We start from the raw sequence: 17,435 nt of genomic DNA, 5'->3' as shown, positions 1-17,435 counted from the left end.
ATCTATTTTTTCCAAGATGGCCTTAGTATAAAGCTTGACAATTTTAAGACTAAAAGGTGGAAAGATTTGGTTGCCACTTCTGTCAAACAATACAAGTTCAGTATAGACATCGCTCCAGACAAATCTAGCCTACAAGATATGGAAATGAGTGATAGAGAATATATCTGGGAATACGCCCAAAGGTGGTTTAGAGTAGCTACTTAGGTGGATCCTCCACTGCTATAAAAGGAGATGACCAACTTGTTTACCAACACTTTTAAGACACCCTACTTTAAGTTCTTGATTACGAGTGCAGCCCAGCATTTTACTAACCTAGTGATTGTGGCTTAAGGAATGAATAAGCTATAAAAGTGGCAAAAATCAAAGGTCCAGCCATTAACTCTAAAGTCATGATGGAATATGAGTTAGGAAATGGCTCTCAAATTAGGAATCTTGTCTGATCGGATTTCATTGTGTCATCGGCTGCTCAAACATCACTATTAAAGATTAACATACATTTACAACTCAAAGATATTTACCAAGATCTTTTAAACATTGGACATATTACCATAACTCCATTAGATCCCATAAAACCATCATTCTCTTAGAGATACAATCCAAATGAGAAATGTGGATATCATGATGGGATCCCTGACCACTCAATCAAAAATTTCAAGAATTTCAAGTATCAAGTCCGAAAGCTTGTGACCAATAAACAAGTTGAGTTTGTGAAGGATAATGATACCTACTACATTTTCACCAAACCATCCTCAACATAACAAGTGATTGAAAATGCTGGAAAGACTCAAATATTGTTGGAAAAGCTTATCTAAAAATGGTGTTGCATTGTCAATCATTTTTTTTTATAGAACTTTGCTTTCCTTGTTTAGTTTTTCATGTTTGTTGGGATCACATCCCATCTTTTAATGAAATGTGCATTTTCTTCATATCTTTGTTGTTCTAAAATCAAGAGATGTTTAGTATTTTATTGTTAACCATGATAAAAAAAAAAATTCCAAACCATTCTTACCGATGAGGACTATTCTTAAACCTTAGATAAACCAACGACTAAAAAAGATAATAATAGCTTAGATTATATCAGACAAACAAACAATGTAGTTTACCTTACGTAAGGTGTACTAGGGATGATACGTCTTCTCTATACACAATCAATCCCCTTATCCAGACTCTAAGACTAGTTAGGGTTCCAAGTGACCGCAATACTAAATGGCGACTCCATCTCTTTTTTACTAATACGAAACAAGAATTTCTTGTTCTTTCCCCCATCACCACAAACATCTTGATCCGGGAGAATGATCGTCGTAATACCGCACATATGCAATTATTATTATTATTATTATTATTATTATTATTATTATTATTATACAACCACAATTCCACCTAAATTAAAATCCTTAGGCCTCCTCTTTGAATTTAACCACTCAATATCAAGAAATTAAAACAAGGTTCTCACCTTCTTATTCCTTCATTCAATTAGGTCGCATACATGTTTTCCAAATATTAACCAAAATTCACTGTAGTATTATTAATTAACCTTTCACAACTCAAATAACAAAATAATTTTATACAACAACACAAGTTCTTAAATCCCCTAAATTTATTTCACATGGTCAACCATCAACAAATTCAAAATTCATGGTTTTTAATTCAATTTGTTCTTTAATTTGTTGTCGTTCTTACAATTCACATACAAACAACCAATAATTAATCAAAACAAAAATTTCCCTAAAAAATTTACATGAACCCTAGAATTGAAATTTTAGGGTTTTCATCCTCCAAACATAAAATCAACAAAAACAAATAAAATTAACCATACAAATTACCTTACCTTACATGAATGAACTCAATTTAAGAAGTTCCAACACAATTTGCCCCCAATTTATCATCCACCATTAAACAACTCTCTCTGTCTCTCTCTCTCTCTCTTTCTCTCTCTCAACTTCTAAACATATTTTTTCTTTTCTAAATCTTGACCTTGTACCTGTTTTTCTCTACTAGAAATCACTCATATCACTTTCTAGACTCACACTTTTGAAAGAAATCCCTAATATTTTAAAAATAAGAGAAATGGAGCTCTTCTCTTCCTTTAATGGTTGGCAAGTGTTACAATAACTAGGAGAGGGATTTTTAACTTATTTATGACAATATCATTAATGAGTCTATAAGTTATTTCTTCTGTATGTATATCTGACTATAGTCATTTTTGCAAGGTCATCCTAAACTATCATTAACCTGAAGTTTTAACCCAAGATAGAACAATATATAAGGAGTCTCCTCATATAATTTTATCTCGATTTAACAGTCGGATTGAGAGTTATGTTTGATATCATAAAATTGAACAATAGATAATTTTACCCCAAAAATGAATTTGCATATTATTTTATTTACTTAAACCATCAAGATTTTCAAACTAATTCATCAAGGACTTTCATCACTATTCATAAACCCTCATATTTTCTCCCTTTTCAATTAAAAACTACACAATTATATATGGGGCTTATACCAATGGTTAGCATTATTTGCGTGTAAAAGCATACATTAATTTTTTTTTTGAATTCCCTTCTATTTTTCAAAATGTTTTCACCCTAATTTACAAAAATTCTTCTCCATTTAAAATAATTATTTTACCCAATTAGAAAGTTTATGCGATTTATCACCAATTAACATTTTGCATATTGATTTTGTTACTTTATTTCATATGAAATTTAAGTTGAATTAGTAAGAGTCTTTACCCCAATTTATAACAATTTTTCTTCTTAATTATCATTTCTCTAATTGCAAATCTTCTTATTTAACCCTGATTCATCAATTTTGGGTTGGAGATTTTCACAATTACCCGGGTCTCTGATTTTCTTTCCTTAACATTTTTGTTTTTACATTGAGAAAATTTTTGTGTGCTCGCAACAAAGCACGAGCCATAAATCTAGTATACATATATTACAAATACCCTATTTTTTCCTTGCAGATAGGCTTAAAAATTATCTACTACTATTTTTAATTAAGGAGGTATAAAATCCAAGAAAAAATGAATGAATAAATTCTCTATAATTGTTTTTTGAAACTAATAATCATAATTAACTAAGAAGTTGAACATTAATTTTATTGTTGTTCATATGATCAGCAAAACAAGTTAATACAACTTTTTTAATCATTTGGTCACAAGCTTTGTGTCGTAACTTAGTGATTAACGCATGGAACTAATGTGAAGTTGTGGGTTTGATACTTGGACGCATCATATTTTTTCCCATCTAACAAAAAAATTAGTATTTTAAGCATTTTAGAATAAAGTGATGTAGCTTAATTGGTTGAAGCACGTGGGATACCTATAAGTTCGTGGATTTGAGTCTTGCTAGGTGCGCTAGTTGATTTAAAACAAACACAAACAATATCGCCTATGTTTGTTTGGGATTTTTATTCAATATTATTAATAAAAAAAATTAAATTGATTAAGTGGAGTTTATAATTCAAGTCTTGACTAAATATTAATTAAAGAGTCAGGTTGGGATTTTATTCTTCAGTATTTGTTGTTTTTTTTGGGGATTTTATTCAATTTATCAATAAAAAAAATAAATCAATTAAGTGGAGTCACTAATTCAAGTCACGGGTTTTGCGGGTTGGATAAATATTAATCAAAGAGTCAGGTTGAGATTTTATCCTTCAGTATTTTCTCACAAACCAGAATATTTATCCAGTTGTGTTTGCTAAATTTATTTATTAAAATAATTTTTTTATTTAAACAAACGATAATAGAAATAGAGATACAAATTAATTTGATTGAATAAAATAAAAGAGGAAAAATACTATGTAAGGCTGCACTTATTAGAAATATTATCTGAAAATATTTTTTTTATTTTCAAAAATAAATTTCATCTATACAAAAGATAAAAAAAAAATTATAGATGAATAAGAAAAACTCTTTAAAATTTAAATGTATAACAAAACAAATAATTATCATTTAAAAGAAACTCTCTAAACAAAATGAAAGAAAGAAGAAGTATTAATTTAAATATAAAAAAATTAGAGAATAGAACCATATAAAAAAATCATTAATTTTAAAAAAGAATTAGAAATAATAATTTAGAAAAAAGAGAGTAAAGATTAGGTGCTACTAGGCCCGATAAGCCAACCCACCTGACCTATTTTGTTAGGGCCGACGCGTTTGGGCCCTTATATTTTTTTGGTTGCAGCCGCCCCAAATTTTTGTGAAAATAAAATCAAACAATGTGTCGTTTGATTTGCCTAAATAGTGACCACTATGGTGGTCGGAAAATCAAAGCTTAAGGTTTTTTTATCCAAAACTCGTTTTTCAACCTATTTTTGACAAAAAACACCTTACGAACTATGATAAACATATCCATGGCTTGCAAAAACAAAAAAATCATCCCACCAACAAAAATCAACTTGAAACAAAAAATCAAATCTAACTCAGATCCATTTTTTCCTGAACTTTAAAGGTAAAAAAAAAAACCTAAAATAAATTCTTGTCATCAAATGGAACCATTTAACTCAAACATTGATCGTTTTGGGGGTTTAAATCGTTGTCAACAATATTTTTCTCTCTTTAGTGTCAGAATCTGGCGATCTCTTTCTCTCTCTTCTCTTTTAACCAGAGATCAAAAATAATAAAAATAAATTTTTATGTCAAAATTGAATTTGAAAAGAATTGAGGCACCGAAACAAATCGTATAATTTGTTTTATTTTTGAAGTTAAAGGACCAAAATATATATTTCTTAAAATTTCAGCCACATCATTTATTTTTGATATTTTTTTCATTCTAGTCTTTATTTTTCCACTTCCACAGTTGTTAAGAAAACAAAAATAATTGGCCTTGGATTAAGAACAAATGGTCTAAAATAAAATTTTAAAAATGAAAATGAATTGTCAACAAATAAATAGTGACTTCCACATTGTCAAGAGTATGAATAGTATCGGCTGTATATTATTCACCCCACGCATTTAGTTTTTGAGTTAATAATAATAATAGGTGCCTTGGATGATATTTTTATTTTAAAAACCTGAGAGAGAGCAGCAGCAAAGATAAAATGGCAACAGGGTCTGTGAAAGCGGTGGCTCTCATCACCGGAGACTCTAATGTTAGAGGCTCTCTTCATTTCATTCAAGAACCAAACGGTCTCTCTCTTTTTCTATCTTGCTAAGAAAAGAAAGCATGGTTTTTTTCTTGATTGTATCTGCGTGAAACATGAATGTATGTATGTATATCTACAGGGGCAACACATGTGACAGGGAGGATAGCTGGCTTATCACCAGGCCTTCATGGGTTTCATATTCATGCTCTTGGTGATACCACCAATGGCTGCAATTCCACTGGTATACTCTCTCTTTATACATGTGTGTGTTGTCGCTTCAGAGGGTAAAATGTACTGTTTCTTGCAATTCTTTTTTACGGGTTGGCTGCGGTATTCATATGCATGACTATTTGTTACTATCTTGTTGAATTTGAACTGGGATTTTAAAATTAGAGCAGTAGGTGCTGATTTTAGGCTCGTGATGCTTATCTTCTGTCGACTGCAAGATTATGTTCTTGTTGTTACTGTTGGCACTTCTTTTCAAATTTGATTTTGAAATTTAACTCTGCAACTTTGTTGTGATATTTAGGCTCACGAAGTTCTTATCTTTTATGTATGTGGCTTTTACTTTGGATTGCAGCAGTTTTCATTCATGGTTATAAATTTACTAATGATCTTACTTAATGTTAGGACCTCATTTCAATCCATTAAAGAAGGACCATGGAGCTCCATGTGATAATGAACGTCATGCTGGAGATTTGGGGAACATCATTGCAGGCTCAGATGGTATGCGCTGTTTCTTTTTTCCTATATGAATTTGGTAAGTTGGAGAACCAGGGACTGGTTTAGCTTAATTTTTTCATGTTGCAGGTGTTGCAGAAGTTTCGATCACAGACTTTCAGGTATTTACGGATACCTATAGTGATTGGATTAATGATAGTCTCTTTTGATTTGGAATGGTTTTGTGCTTTATTACTCTGTTCCTCTGGATTAACTTTAAGTTTTTCTGATAATTCAATGCTAGTTTTGGTTTTGGCTCATGTTACATGATCTTGTGATCTTGACAATTTTAGAATTATCAAATGCCATGAGAATCTCAGTCTAATGGTTTTGTGCAGGGTTGCACAGCTGCCCTTGATTTCTTCAGATCTTTTGTTTCATAAAAGTTTTTTACTCGGTGAATCTAGCTTCAATTATTGAACTTCTCTCTCTTGGTTTCAACTTCTAGATACCACTGAGTGGGATGCATTCCATATTGGGGAGGGCTGTTGTTGTGCATGCTGATCCTGATGATCTTGGAAAAGGTAAAGGCTTCTAGATTTGGCTGCAAAATATTTGCATGTTACCTCAGATACTATCACTAGCTTCGCAGAAAACTAGGTATGTGTTGGAAAACAGTGGCTATTTTTTTTCTTATGAAGTAGGTATGAAATTTTTATTTTTGTTATGGTCATAGAGATTATTTATGGGGTGGCCTGATTGTTTATAAGCATCACCCTCATACTTGTAATCAGTTTGCCAAAATTTTAATGTTACGTGAGCTCCTGCATTCTAGCAATCATTCTGTAAGTTTCAGGCTGCTCCTTGTAAAATTCGTATCTGGTATGCTTATATATGCGCTTAACTTTAGTCTGCAACTTGAGTGCCCTTAAGTTATTAAGCTGATATGGACTCGCTTATATCCCCTGATTCAAACTTGCTTCACTTTTATATTTTATCTCGTGCATCAATCTCTGCCTGAGTTTATTGGATTAGGAAGCCTATTGATTTCCTGTTGCTGCTCGTTGCTGTCTTAAACTTTTTGAATTCACATGTTTGTGTTTTGGAGGATGAGCAAGGGTGTGCACCGAATGAATATTCTATGAAGTTCGGTTTAACATGTACATATTATCAACAGTCAGTGCCCTCAACTGTCTTTCCACATATGAAACATAGGCATCATGGTCCAAGTGCTGTTTGCATTAAGCTAAATTTATCTCAAATTCTTATACAAGAATGATCATCTTGACCTGACCTCTCCGACCCGAGCTAGTTTGAAATTGAGGCTTGGTTGTTGTTGTTGTTCCTTGGCCTGACCTTTCCCCATCAGAATTCTTGCATGGAGCAGAATGAAACTAATATCTGTGATTGTGTGGTGAGAAGTTTTATAAGGAATTTAGAATGTAGAAAAAAGGTGAAAAAGTGTGATATGTAAAAGATCCATCCACTATTACTCCCCACTTAACCAGGGCTCGGGGAAAAAATTTTGTACATGCTCTAGAGTCTAGATTTTCTGAAGAAAATTTTGAAATTCACAGTTAAACAAGTCCGGATGCGTGTTCCCAAAACAGGCATTTCATCTAGTCAAATAGTGGAAGAAAATTTTTATTCACATGTTCTGCATGTGATAAGAGGATGGAGAAGCTTACCGTTACTGGGACATTTCTGAGCGCCTAGAGATTTGTGGTATATGATTTTTTGGTGTTTAACATCAACTAAATTGGCTTTTCTTAGTAGAAGAGCAACTAAATTTTTGGAGGTTACAACACAGGAAATCTGTTACCTCTTTGTTGAATGGGACTATTTGGAGAGTATTGCACAACAAAACTCTTGAAGAGGTTGGGATGCAATGCTGTAAACTGGAATCACATTTCTGATCAGTGTTTGTTCACTGAAAGTCTATATCTCCAACATTTCTTTTGATCATTTACTTATTTGGGAATCAAACAATTTTCATATAGATGCCTGTTTTATTATCTGTCCGGGAATAGAAAAAATTCATGTAGATGCTCGTTTCATTATCTGTACTGAAGCATTTTTTTTTTTCAAATTCCAAAATAATGGGCAGGTGGACATGATCTTAGCAAGACAACTGGGAATGCAGGTGCAAGGGTTGGATGTGGTAATATTCCCTACTCTTATGAATTTTTTTATGCTTTCGAGCAAGAACTTTTAGTCATGAGATGGAATGGAGTGGGTGTCACATACTACTTATTTTTCAATTAAAATCCTTTTGCTTATATACAGAAGCCTGACATTTGTTACATTATTTTGGCAGGCATCATTGGGCTCAAATCATCTGTTTAGGTTTGATACTTAGTTGATGGATTTCTTCATGCAAGATGTTCTTTCGGTAAAGACAGAAACAACTAAAAGAAGGATGTCATTGTAAGTTTTGAAGGGTGATCCAATATACTTGTTCGAAACTGTAATCTCCTAATAACAAAGTCTATGTAATATCTTCGAATATGCAATTTGTCAATATATCATAATGGCTTGGAAAGCTTTCCCTGGACACAATATGATCTCCGAGGAGCTTTTTTCTGTGTTTCTTTTTTTGTTATGTGGTATATGATGCCAGCATGGGGATCCATGCCTCTCACGGAGGAAAGCAACGACGGCTTTGTGGTTAACTATGCGTTCAATTTCTCGCTCTCCCTTTTGCAGAAGCAAAATTTCAAGTAATCCTAGCACCCACCTTCTCAACCACTTGTTTCTTTATGATGAGTTGTCACGTAGAGTTTTTAAACCTGGCCGGTGATAATCCCGGGTCATGGGTTTTGTCTTGATCACTGGGTTTTGATTAGATCTACTCTAATTTTTTTTAAAATCCAAATGATATCGTTTTGATTTAAAAAAATTAGTTAATGGATTACAACCGAGTCTTGCCGGGTCATCCGGGTTCTTAACTTCCCTTATTTTTTTTAAACCTGACTCGGTTCTAGTTCCGGATCAGTTGAATCCCGAGTTAACCTGGCTACCCAATCTGGATTTTAAAACTATGCTTGAAAGGATGCAAACCGGATTTGAGTTCAAGAGCTTGGCATTCTTTGGCTTCTTTGTCAATGATGAAGACAATGTGTGGTATCTTTCTGGTTATTTTTTAAAATTTATTTTTAATATTGCTTTCTTCTTTCATGATATCTTTCATTTTCTTTATTTATTATTTAGGCTATATGTCAACATTCATGCATTAGGGCTATTAATGCTTCATGTACGTGGCTTCATGCACCTACTATTACTATTATTTATTTTTTGTGAGATTTTTTTTTTATTTTTAGCTTTTTTTAATAAGATAAATGGTGAACTATGAGTTTCATTAATTTTAAATAATTAATGGGTTTTTTTTCTCAATCCTTCTTCTATTTATTATAATAAGGTTGGTTAATTGTTTTTTCAATAAGTGTCTCCTCCCTTTGCCACCTCTATTCTTTTACTTACTAGATATATTAGATATATGGTTGAAAATTATTAAATGTGTGTTTTTATACAAATATTTTTTAATTAAAATATATTAAAATAATATTTTTTTCAATTTGTTTTTATATTTTTGATAAAAAAACCTAAAATTTAATATAATATATTTTCAAGTAAAAATACAGTTTGAAAAACATTTTAAAAAATAATTCGAAACTCATTACCAAATGAAGCCTAAGAGTAATGAATTTTAAAATTATCCTTTTGGGCTCATATACATGGATATTTCTAGTTTTTATTTAATGAATTAACCTAAGAGTGATTCGAACCGCATTATAAATGTCAGATTGATCTGAAACTTTATCTAATATAAAACAAGACCTCTAAAAATATCTGATAAAATTTCGATCTGATCAAATAGTTGAATAAAAACTTATGTTTATTAGTATAAAATTACGCAATAAAAAAATCAGCTCAAGAATTCTTGTAAGAAAAGGAATTTTAGAATATTAAAAAAATTATTATCACACTTGAAAACTATGTTGTTGCTCATTAAAGATCTTTATAAAACTAGGAAAAGTCCTAAAATTAGTTGTTAAATATTTCTTGCATTATTAGGAAAAGAATCATTTCCAAATAGAAAATTCACAAGGCAAAAGTTAATAAATAAAAAAATCCGTATTACATCTTCTGATTTGTATCGCAATACCTTTTAAAATTCTAATTAACCTGAAATTGTAATTCAATGTAAAATAATAAATTGAAAGTTTTTGGTAAAATTCGAGCCTGATTTAAATATTAAATTGAGAATGATATTTGATGGTATAAAACTGACAATATAAAACTGGATAGAATGCATAATTGCATTATATATATTTAATTAAATAGGTTTAGGGCTTAATTTTAGAGACTGAATTTATTGGATTCATAAATATGCGTAAAAACTTGAAGTTGTTAAGTTAGGCTTGATAAAGGTTTGACCCTAATATTGCATTGATAATGTACTATTTTTTTTAATGTAAAATTTATATATTAAGAAATGTTATTCTCACCGTTTTTTAACACCACAAACGACACATTAATATAATATTTGTAGATAAAATCATGATTAAAATAATAAAGAGCTCAAAACTTAATAAATGAATTATATATTTATGAAAAGGCAATTAAATCTAGATTCTAACCCAAAAAATGAATTAAAAAAAAAGGCAAAAATTCTTTCTTTGATAAAAGAATCCTTACCAACAAAAAATAAATAAATAAAATTGGAAGTAACCTAAAAAAAGAAAGGAAGGAAGTTGGAAAAAGCCTTGCCAACCACAGAAATAAATATGAGCTTGATAACATTACTATAATAAGCGCAAAATCATCTCCCCCCCCCCCCTCCCCTCCCCTCCATTGATACCCAAAAACCTGACATCAACTCTTCTCAAATTCTAAGCTAAACCCTGCCATCTCTCCCTATTATTTATATATGATCTTGTTTATAAGTGGTACTTGCTAAGAAAAAAAAATAGTACTTTGTCATCTTACCTTAATTATAAACCGAATCCTAATTAAGAACCACAAAGCGCTCACTTCTTCCTCTGTTTTATCTTTTTTTTTTTTGGTAAATCAAAATCATAGATGTACTGATATTTTTTTCCCTTTCTCTCTTTCTTTTTCTGGGTTTTCAATTTGGACCTTGGTTTTGTTTTATTTTTCATTTTCCAACCTCTTCAATGTCTCTGCTTTCTGCTCTCTTCTTGCTCTATATTGGGGTTTTGACGGCATCAGCGTTGTCTGATTGTCCTAACGAATCAGCTTTGTCTCTTCACCATATTCAATCTCAATGTCCTGTTTCGATCCCTCCAAATCCTCCTCTTCAGGTACGTTTCTCTCTGTTTGTTTTTTTGTGCTATTTTTAGTTATTTTTATTTTTAAGTTTGTGATTTGTGATGTATTTTATCTTCTTAGATTGGTGGTTATTTGTTGATTTTGTGATATTGTCATCTGGGCTACTTTGTTTTTGGCTGTGGATTAATGGGTTCTTGATGTTTTGATTTGATTTGATTTGTTATTTCATGCTGTTTCTTGTTGTTCTATTTTTGTGTTTGATCTATTCTGCTGATGGGTTTTTATGTTTTTGCGGTTTTAGTTGCTAGGGCTTGTTGATTAATTGTAGATGAAATGTAAGGTTTAGATTTTTTGGCAAAATTTGTGAATTGGAATAGTAAATATTAATGGGTTGACTTTGTTTTTTATCACTTTTATTTCTTTTTTGTGTTGCAGCGGAATTTTTCACACTGAAGAAATATGAATTAGAATTTAGACTTTGAATGTTTTGCCTTTTCTTTTCTTTTCTAGAAGGTTTGAATTCAACTCATTTTTTTTTTGGAAGACTTGGCAGTAGTGGTTTGAATTTAATTGTTACTTATGGACCAAGGGAACTATCAAGTATTAATTGTATGGAGGCTGAGGCTACTCGTGTTTTTTAATTTTTGATTGTGTTGTGGAGCAAATGTGTTTTTCAGTTGGAGGGGTAATCCTAGACAACGTTGTTCCGTTCTTTTATAGATTGTCAGCAGTTAAAACCTTATCCCAAGTTGCCACCTTTTTTCTAGTTTAGGATTTTCTTAGATCCTTTTGCCTTAAGATTCTATTTCATGTAAACATGAACCTAGCTAGTTCTTCCTGATAAGTTTTTGTACTGCTGCTTGTCTCTGTTTGAAACAGTGAGGTAAAAGAATGAACTTACAAGGGGGAGGGTCTACTTCTCTCCTGGAGCTAGTTCCATCATCTCCACATATCAATATTCACTTTGACTCGTGCCTTAGCTATGTATTTATCTATCAGATCTTGTTCTATAGGCCTAGGAGGACCTATCCATTTGGAACCCCTCTGGGAAAATAAAGTTATCATTTTGAGCGAAATCAAAATCATTCTTTTTGTGGTTTGCTTGATATGGTGTATTTTTTTTTCTTGTAGAAACACCTTAATATTATTTTTATCCATTTCCACTCTCTCTCTCTTTCCATGAGTGTTGAGAGAGGGGTGAGGATGAATGTAAATGTGTCACTATTATTTGATATAGCATTTGTTTAGTAGCATGACTGCATACTACATTTTGTATGAGCAATCTAATAACAATGGAGAAATGGAGAAATTATCATAGCGAAACGGATTTTATGTATCAGCCAAATTTCTTGCAAGTGGACAAGAGGCATGTGATAAGTTCAAGTTATTTTTCTATCTTGTGTAAATTGCTCGTAATTGATGGTTGACCGGTTCTATTCATTGTTCTAAATCTTGAACTTGAATGTTTATACTGCTGCGGTATCCTACACCCCAAACAAACACATCCATAATAGTCAGTCCTGTTGAAGTAGATGGGAGAAGGGAAGCTGAACAGCACTGGTTGCTTGAGGAAGAGAAGAATTATTCTTCTTTTGTCTTTTGATATTTCCATTGTTGTTTTGTTTTTGTACTTTCCCTAAGATCATGTAGTCACTTGAAAACTATTGATGAAAAGCCTAATGCCTCAGTTTGGCTAGTTTGAGGTATTGGGATAAAAACTCTTGTGTGAAAATTACTCAGTCAGTTAACCTAGAACAGCTGTTGTGTTTGCATGCAACCTAGCATTTATTTTGCTAGATCGAGTTAGTGGGATAAAACTCAGTCTGACAATAATAACTCATTTGCATAAGCTTGCACAGTTGTTGCACTGACATGCAAACTTTGCATGTCAGTATTTGCTTTCCACCTTATTTATTGGTTTTGGCCTGATAAAACCTTGAAATTTATAAATAAGTTTTATGTTGAGGAGGTGGCTGTATGTGACCGGTACTCGCTTCTAATCAATTGAAACATACTTGAGTAGATTGTTGAACAATTATGGTTGATGTTGGGGTGCCTCAGCCTTTCCATAATCATTCCTTAATAGCTGAGCTGGACCATCTTGTACTTCTAAATATGAGGGAAAAAAACCCTGCCTTGTATTTGAATCAGATATGGTCCCTCCATAAAAAAAGGTTTGTGAGGGAGAGAAAAGAGAAAGAAGAGAGTTATGTGGTGTATTTGAGGCCCTGAGGATAAAATAGAGAACAAGTTAAGGCATGGCAAGAGGATGACTGACTGAGGAAAAAAAGGGATAAAATAGAGAATGAGTTAAGGCATGGCAAGAGGATGACTGACTGACAAAAAAAAGGAAGAGCAAAACAGGGTCATATGTTCTTATGACACATCAAGTGTAAATTCATATTTGAGGAATGAAAAGGAAATTGTGATTCCTTATCTTTTGGACTAAATTAATGGAAGTAAATCAAAGTCATAAATTCTTAGGACACTTCAGAAGTTTAAGTTCATTTGCAGCACAGAGCTCTGCTATGGGAGACATTAAAATTAGTTGTATCTCTGTGGTGCTTAAGCCAGTTGATGAGTCATAAGTTTGTCATAGGTCCTAGGTTCTCAGTGGAGTTCACATTGGTTATGGATCAGGACAGTCACAGTCTCACAGCATACTGTCAATTATCAGTGGACATGATTGACTGCATAGTTCTCTTTGAGAGGACCACACAAATGGATCATGTAGTTCACCTATTTATTATGATTATTTAACAGTTTGTTTGAAATATATTCATGAATAGATTGAATTTGAATTGATTAAAATTATGGGTGTTTGTTTTTTTTTAAAAAAAAATTGTGGGCAATTAAAAGTAAGGTAAAACTCACCGTTCATTGGCAAATCATGAGTAGACACTTATGTTTATTTTTTAACCTCACTTAATTTGAGTTGCAATGCAATTCATTTGCAGTTTAATTCCAAAACCTTAAATTTGGTTAAAATAAATCCAAAACTATTCGTTTTGTGTGAATTCATGGGAATTCAAAACAAGGTTAAAAATTTGGTTGGTTGTTTATTGAAGATGAGTGGTTTACTTGAGGCATTGTGCTAATTGTATGCTTAGCTCTTAGGTTATTTTCGTTTAACATTTCTTCAAAATAAAATTTTGACTGTCCCCAAGATCTTGTTGCTCATTTTTTATGTATATGCAATTCAAAAGAGTTTATAAATTCCATTTCGTAATTTTTCCCTGCTCTGCCTTCTTGTTCGTGTAACTTGTTATAAAAGTCATGGCATGATCTAGACTTGCATGTAATGTTTTTGGCGTCATGCTTTATGATCTAGTCCAGTTTTCTGGCTTTTGGACTGCATATTTTATGCTTTCATTTCTCAGATATTACTAGGATAATCAGTATATGGTCTGGTCTGTATTTGATTGATTCCTATAATTCAAGCTTTGTATTAGTTTGTAGTGCTGAACTACATACTTTTGTCAATAGGTGGATGGGAAATTCCTGGACAGAGCCTTGACTTCAAAACAGAGGAATGCTTATACTTCTGTACTGTTTTATGCTTCATGGTGTCCTTTCTCACGCAGTATGCTTCTTAAATTTGACATGCTTAGTTCCATGTTCCCTCAAATCAAACATTTGGCTCTTGAACAATCTTCAGCTCACCCAAGGTGAGACACCTCTTATCTTTGTGAATGATATGCTTGTAGTGGCTTACGATTAGTTCCTCAAAGCCTAGTTAAAACTTGGTTCTTTTTTATTGTCATCACTTGATACTCATTGAACTTTTTATTGATTTCTTGTTGGAGGTCTCTCTCCAATACCAACCATCTTTGGCCTCCTGTATTTTGTCTAGTGATATCAATGCCATGTCTTTTTTTGCAGTATATTTTCAAGATATGGAATCCACAGCCTGCCTTCAATATTAATAGTCAACCAGACATCAAAGGTGCAGTATAGGGGGCCAAAGAACCTTCAATCTCTTGCTCAGTTTTATAGAAAAACAACAGGTAAATGTGTTCGTATATTCTTGCTGAGCTCACTTCCCTTCTTTGCTTCCACCATTTAATATGCATTGATCTTATGGACTTAATGTTGTAAGATTCACGCACGGAGTGCTTTATTAAATTGTAGTCAATGGTCAACCTTGCAGCACATTAGAAATTGTCCAAGGGTTAACTAGTGCCCTGATTTCCAGCAACATACAATAGTTGAGTCATCAATTTATATATCCTGTTTCTAACCTAGCCATCTGTGATTCAGGACTCGAACCAGTTCAACATTTTGCCAAAGATGATGACGACTCTACTAGCACAGAGGGACGTGAACAATCTATTATGCAGCCATGGAACAGGCCATCCTTGGAGGATATAATAAAAAGTGAACCCTACTTGGTACTGGCTACATTGTTTCTCTGTTTCAGGGTGCTGCTGCTGTATGTATATCCAAAAGCGTTATCACATATCAAGGCTTTCTATGTCTGTTATGTGCCACATTTCAACTTGGAAATATTTGGCGAGACAAGCCAATTATTTGGGCGTATCCTTCACATGGTCGATGTTAGGAGGATTTGGACTAAGCTGAGATTATTCAAGACCAGAAATTTCCATGAACGAGCAAAAAATTTCCGGGTTTGGGCGTCTTCACTGGCTTCTGTTTCTTTGGGTGAATCTTCTGCGTCAGCTAGGTCACAATCCTGAGGCATATCCTGGTTTCCCTTGGGACATAAATCAAGGTAGGAAAGGCTTACTGTTAACTAGTGTATTACAAATAGTTTTAATGTTCTGGGATCATGTTTTCTCTCACTCACTCGTGTTAAAATTTTACTACTATTAGCGTTGTTGATGATGATAATGATAGCTGAAACCATCGATGCTTGTTCTAGTTTTGGGAGGAAGCGATCAGGCATGTAAATTTGAGAACAGCTTTCCTTTTGTAATTTTTTTCCTTTGTATATTATTGTCATTTGGAGGAACATTTTGACAAGATGAATGCAAGTATACTGTGTGCTCTTTCTCTTTGCCTCGCTAATGGTAACTTCATGTCAAGAGATACGAATGAGAAGAAGACTATATAGGTTTGTGATTAGACCGAAAGATCAAACCCAAGGAAGAAAGATACTTTAAAGTACATTGTTCCGTTGAACCTCAGCAATGCAAGTCTTAACGCTCATGATGCGTCTTTCCCAATGATTGTGCTTTGCCTTTACTGGCGAAGAACCTCTGCTTTGGCATCAATTATGTCATGCGGCTGGCTGGACTTTTTTAGCCAATGCTACATTTGGAGGAAGTGTTTATCTTCTTTGTAATTGGATAATTATTCGAAGTGAGAGGGAGGGAGATTTTGATGTCAAAGTTGTCATTGGTATGCTTTCTTATTGTTATTTCGATGATGTGATTGTGATATCACGACCTAACGAAGATTTAGACGTTTTTTCTCCTCTCATTATACCCCTCCTTTAATTCAATATATTTATTTGAATTCATTAAATTAAAATGAGGGTTCACTCTCAAAATCATTTGAAAATAAAAATTATTATCGATTGAACTTGTAGATTAGTTTAGAAATATTCGTTACTTTTAGCAATTTTGTTTTTTTTGAAGAACAAGTGTGTTTGCACTGTATTTTGCTGCCTTTCAACTACTGTTGTTAAAATCACGTGTTAACTCATAAAATTATATGATTTTGTAAATTAATATGTATCTAATATGAAAACTCGAACTAAGAACTCGAAACCAGTAAAATCAAACTTGATTCGTGCAAAATCAGTAAACTCAGTCGAAATCATGTAAAATCGAGATTATCGTTGTTGACTCTTAAACTCCTCTACTATACGAAGGTATTTAAATAATCAAGACATGATTCATCACCCTATGTGAATTAAAAAATATATTTTATTTGTTCTCAAATAGTATTGATTGTAAATCCTTACACAAGATGGAAGAATATTTGAAAAGGGTTTCAAATCTCATTCAAAGAGTCAATGACTATGGTGTTGAGAACAAACATGATTTGACAGAGTAGACACATTTTATGCTATGATGTCTAAATCGAAACATTGTTAATGAAGGGATAATAATTACACTGATAAATTGATCACTGAAAGATTAAGTCAAACCACTTAAGACTTTCCTAATATTTAGGAGGGATCATAACAAGTTGCTAGACATTATATTTAATCTTCAAATATAAATCAATCAATTGTTGAATTGATAATAAATTAATTTGTTTAATTTATTTAATTCTATTTTATTTAGGATTGTGATTTATATTTAGGTCAACTTCTTAGGGAACCTAATGAGTAACCCACATAAGAACCATTGGTCAGAAATTAAAATGATATGATTAATCAAGTGTGACTTAACTATAAATAAATTTTAGAAATTGAGGACTATAAA

At 32.5% G+C, this 17,435-nt stretch overlaps 2 protein-coding genes across 3 annotated transcripts; both read left to right on the top strand.

Moving 5' to 3' along the window:
- Positions 1–4,965: 4,965 nt before the first annotated feature.
- Positions 4,966–8,307, top strand: LOC7491043 (superoxide dismutase [Cu-Zn] 2). 2 transcript variants are annotated; one of them, XR_002979275.2, is made up of 7 exons: positions 4,966–5,131; positions 5,228–5,329; positions 5,719–5,814; positions 5,899–5,930; positions 6,257–6,408; positions 7,856–7,909; positions 8,066–8,307. XR_002979275.2 is itself a non-coding variant. In XM_002325807.4 (7 exons), exons 1-7 carry the CDS (start codon positions 5,044–5,046, stop codon positions 8,092–8,094), a joined length of 477 nt encoding a protein of 158 aa, XP_002325843.1. In that variant the 5' UTR covers positions 4,966–5,043; the 3' UTR covers positions 8,095–8,307. The 2 variants fall into 2 exon arrangements, 1 of the variants encoding a protein (XP_002325843.1); XM_002325807.4 differs by having other exon boundaries at positions 6,257–6,332.
- Positions 8,308–10,568: 2,261 nt separating this feature from the next.
- Positions 10,569–16,051, top strand: LOC7491042 (5'-adenylylsulfate reductase-like 5). The gene is made up of 4 exons (XM_002325806.4): positions 10,569–11,072; positions 14,527–14,708; positions 14,923–15,047; positions 15,301–16,051. The coding sequence occupies exons 1-4, from the start codon at positions 10,926–10,928 to the stop codon at positions 15,735–15,737; spliced, it is 891 nt and encodes a 296-aa protein (XP_002325842.1). The 5' UTR covers positions 10,569–10,925; the 3' UTR covers positions 15,738–16,051.
- The last annotated feature ends 1,384 nt before the right edge of the window (positions 16,052–17,435 follow it).

This window comes from Populus trichocarpa, chromosome 19, assembly GCF_000002775.5.
Source record: "Populus trichocarpa isolate Nisqually-1 chromosome 19, P.trichocarpa_v4.1, whole genome shotgun sequence".
Lineage (NCBI taxonomy): Eukaryota > Viridiplantae > Streptophyta > Magnoliopsida > Malpighiales > Salicaceae > Populus > Populus trichocarpa.
Note: the sequence above shows the minus strand (reverse complement) of the source record. Positions and strands in the feature narration are given on the sequence as shown.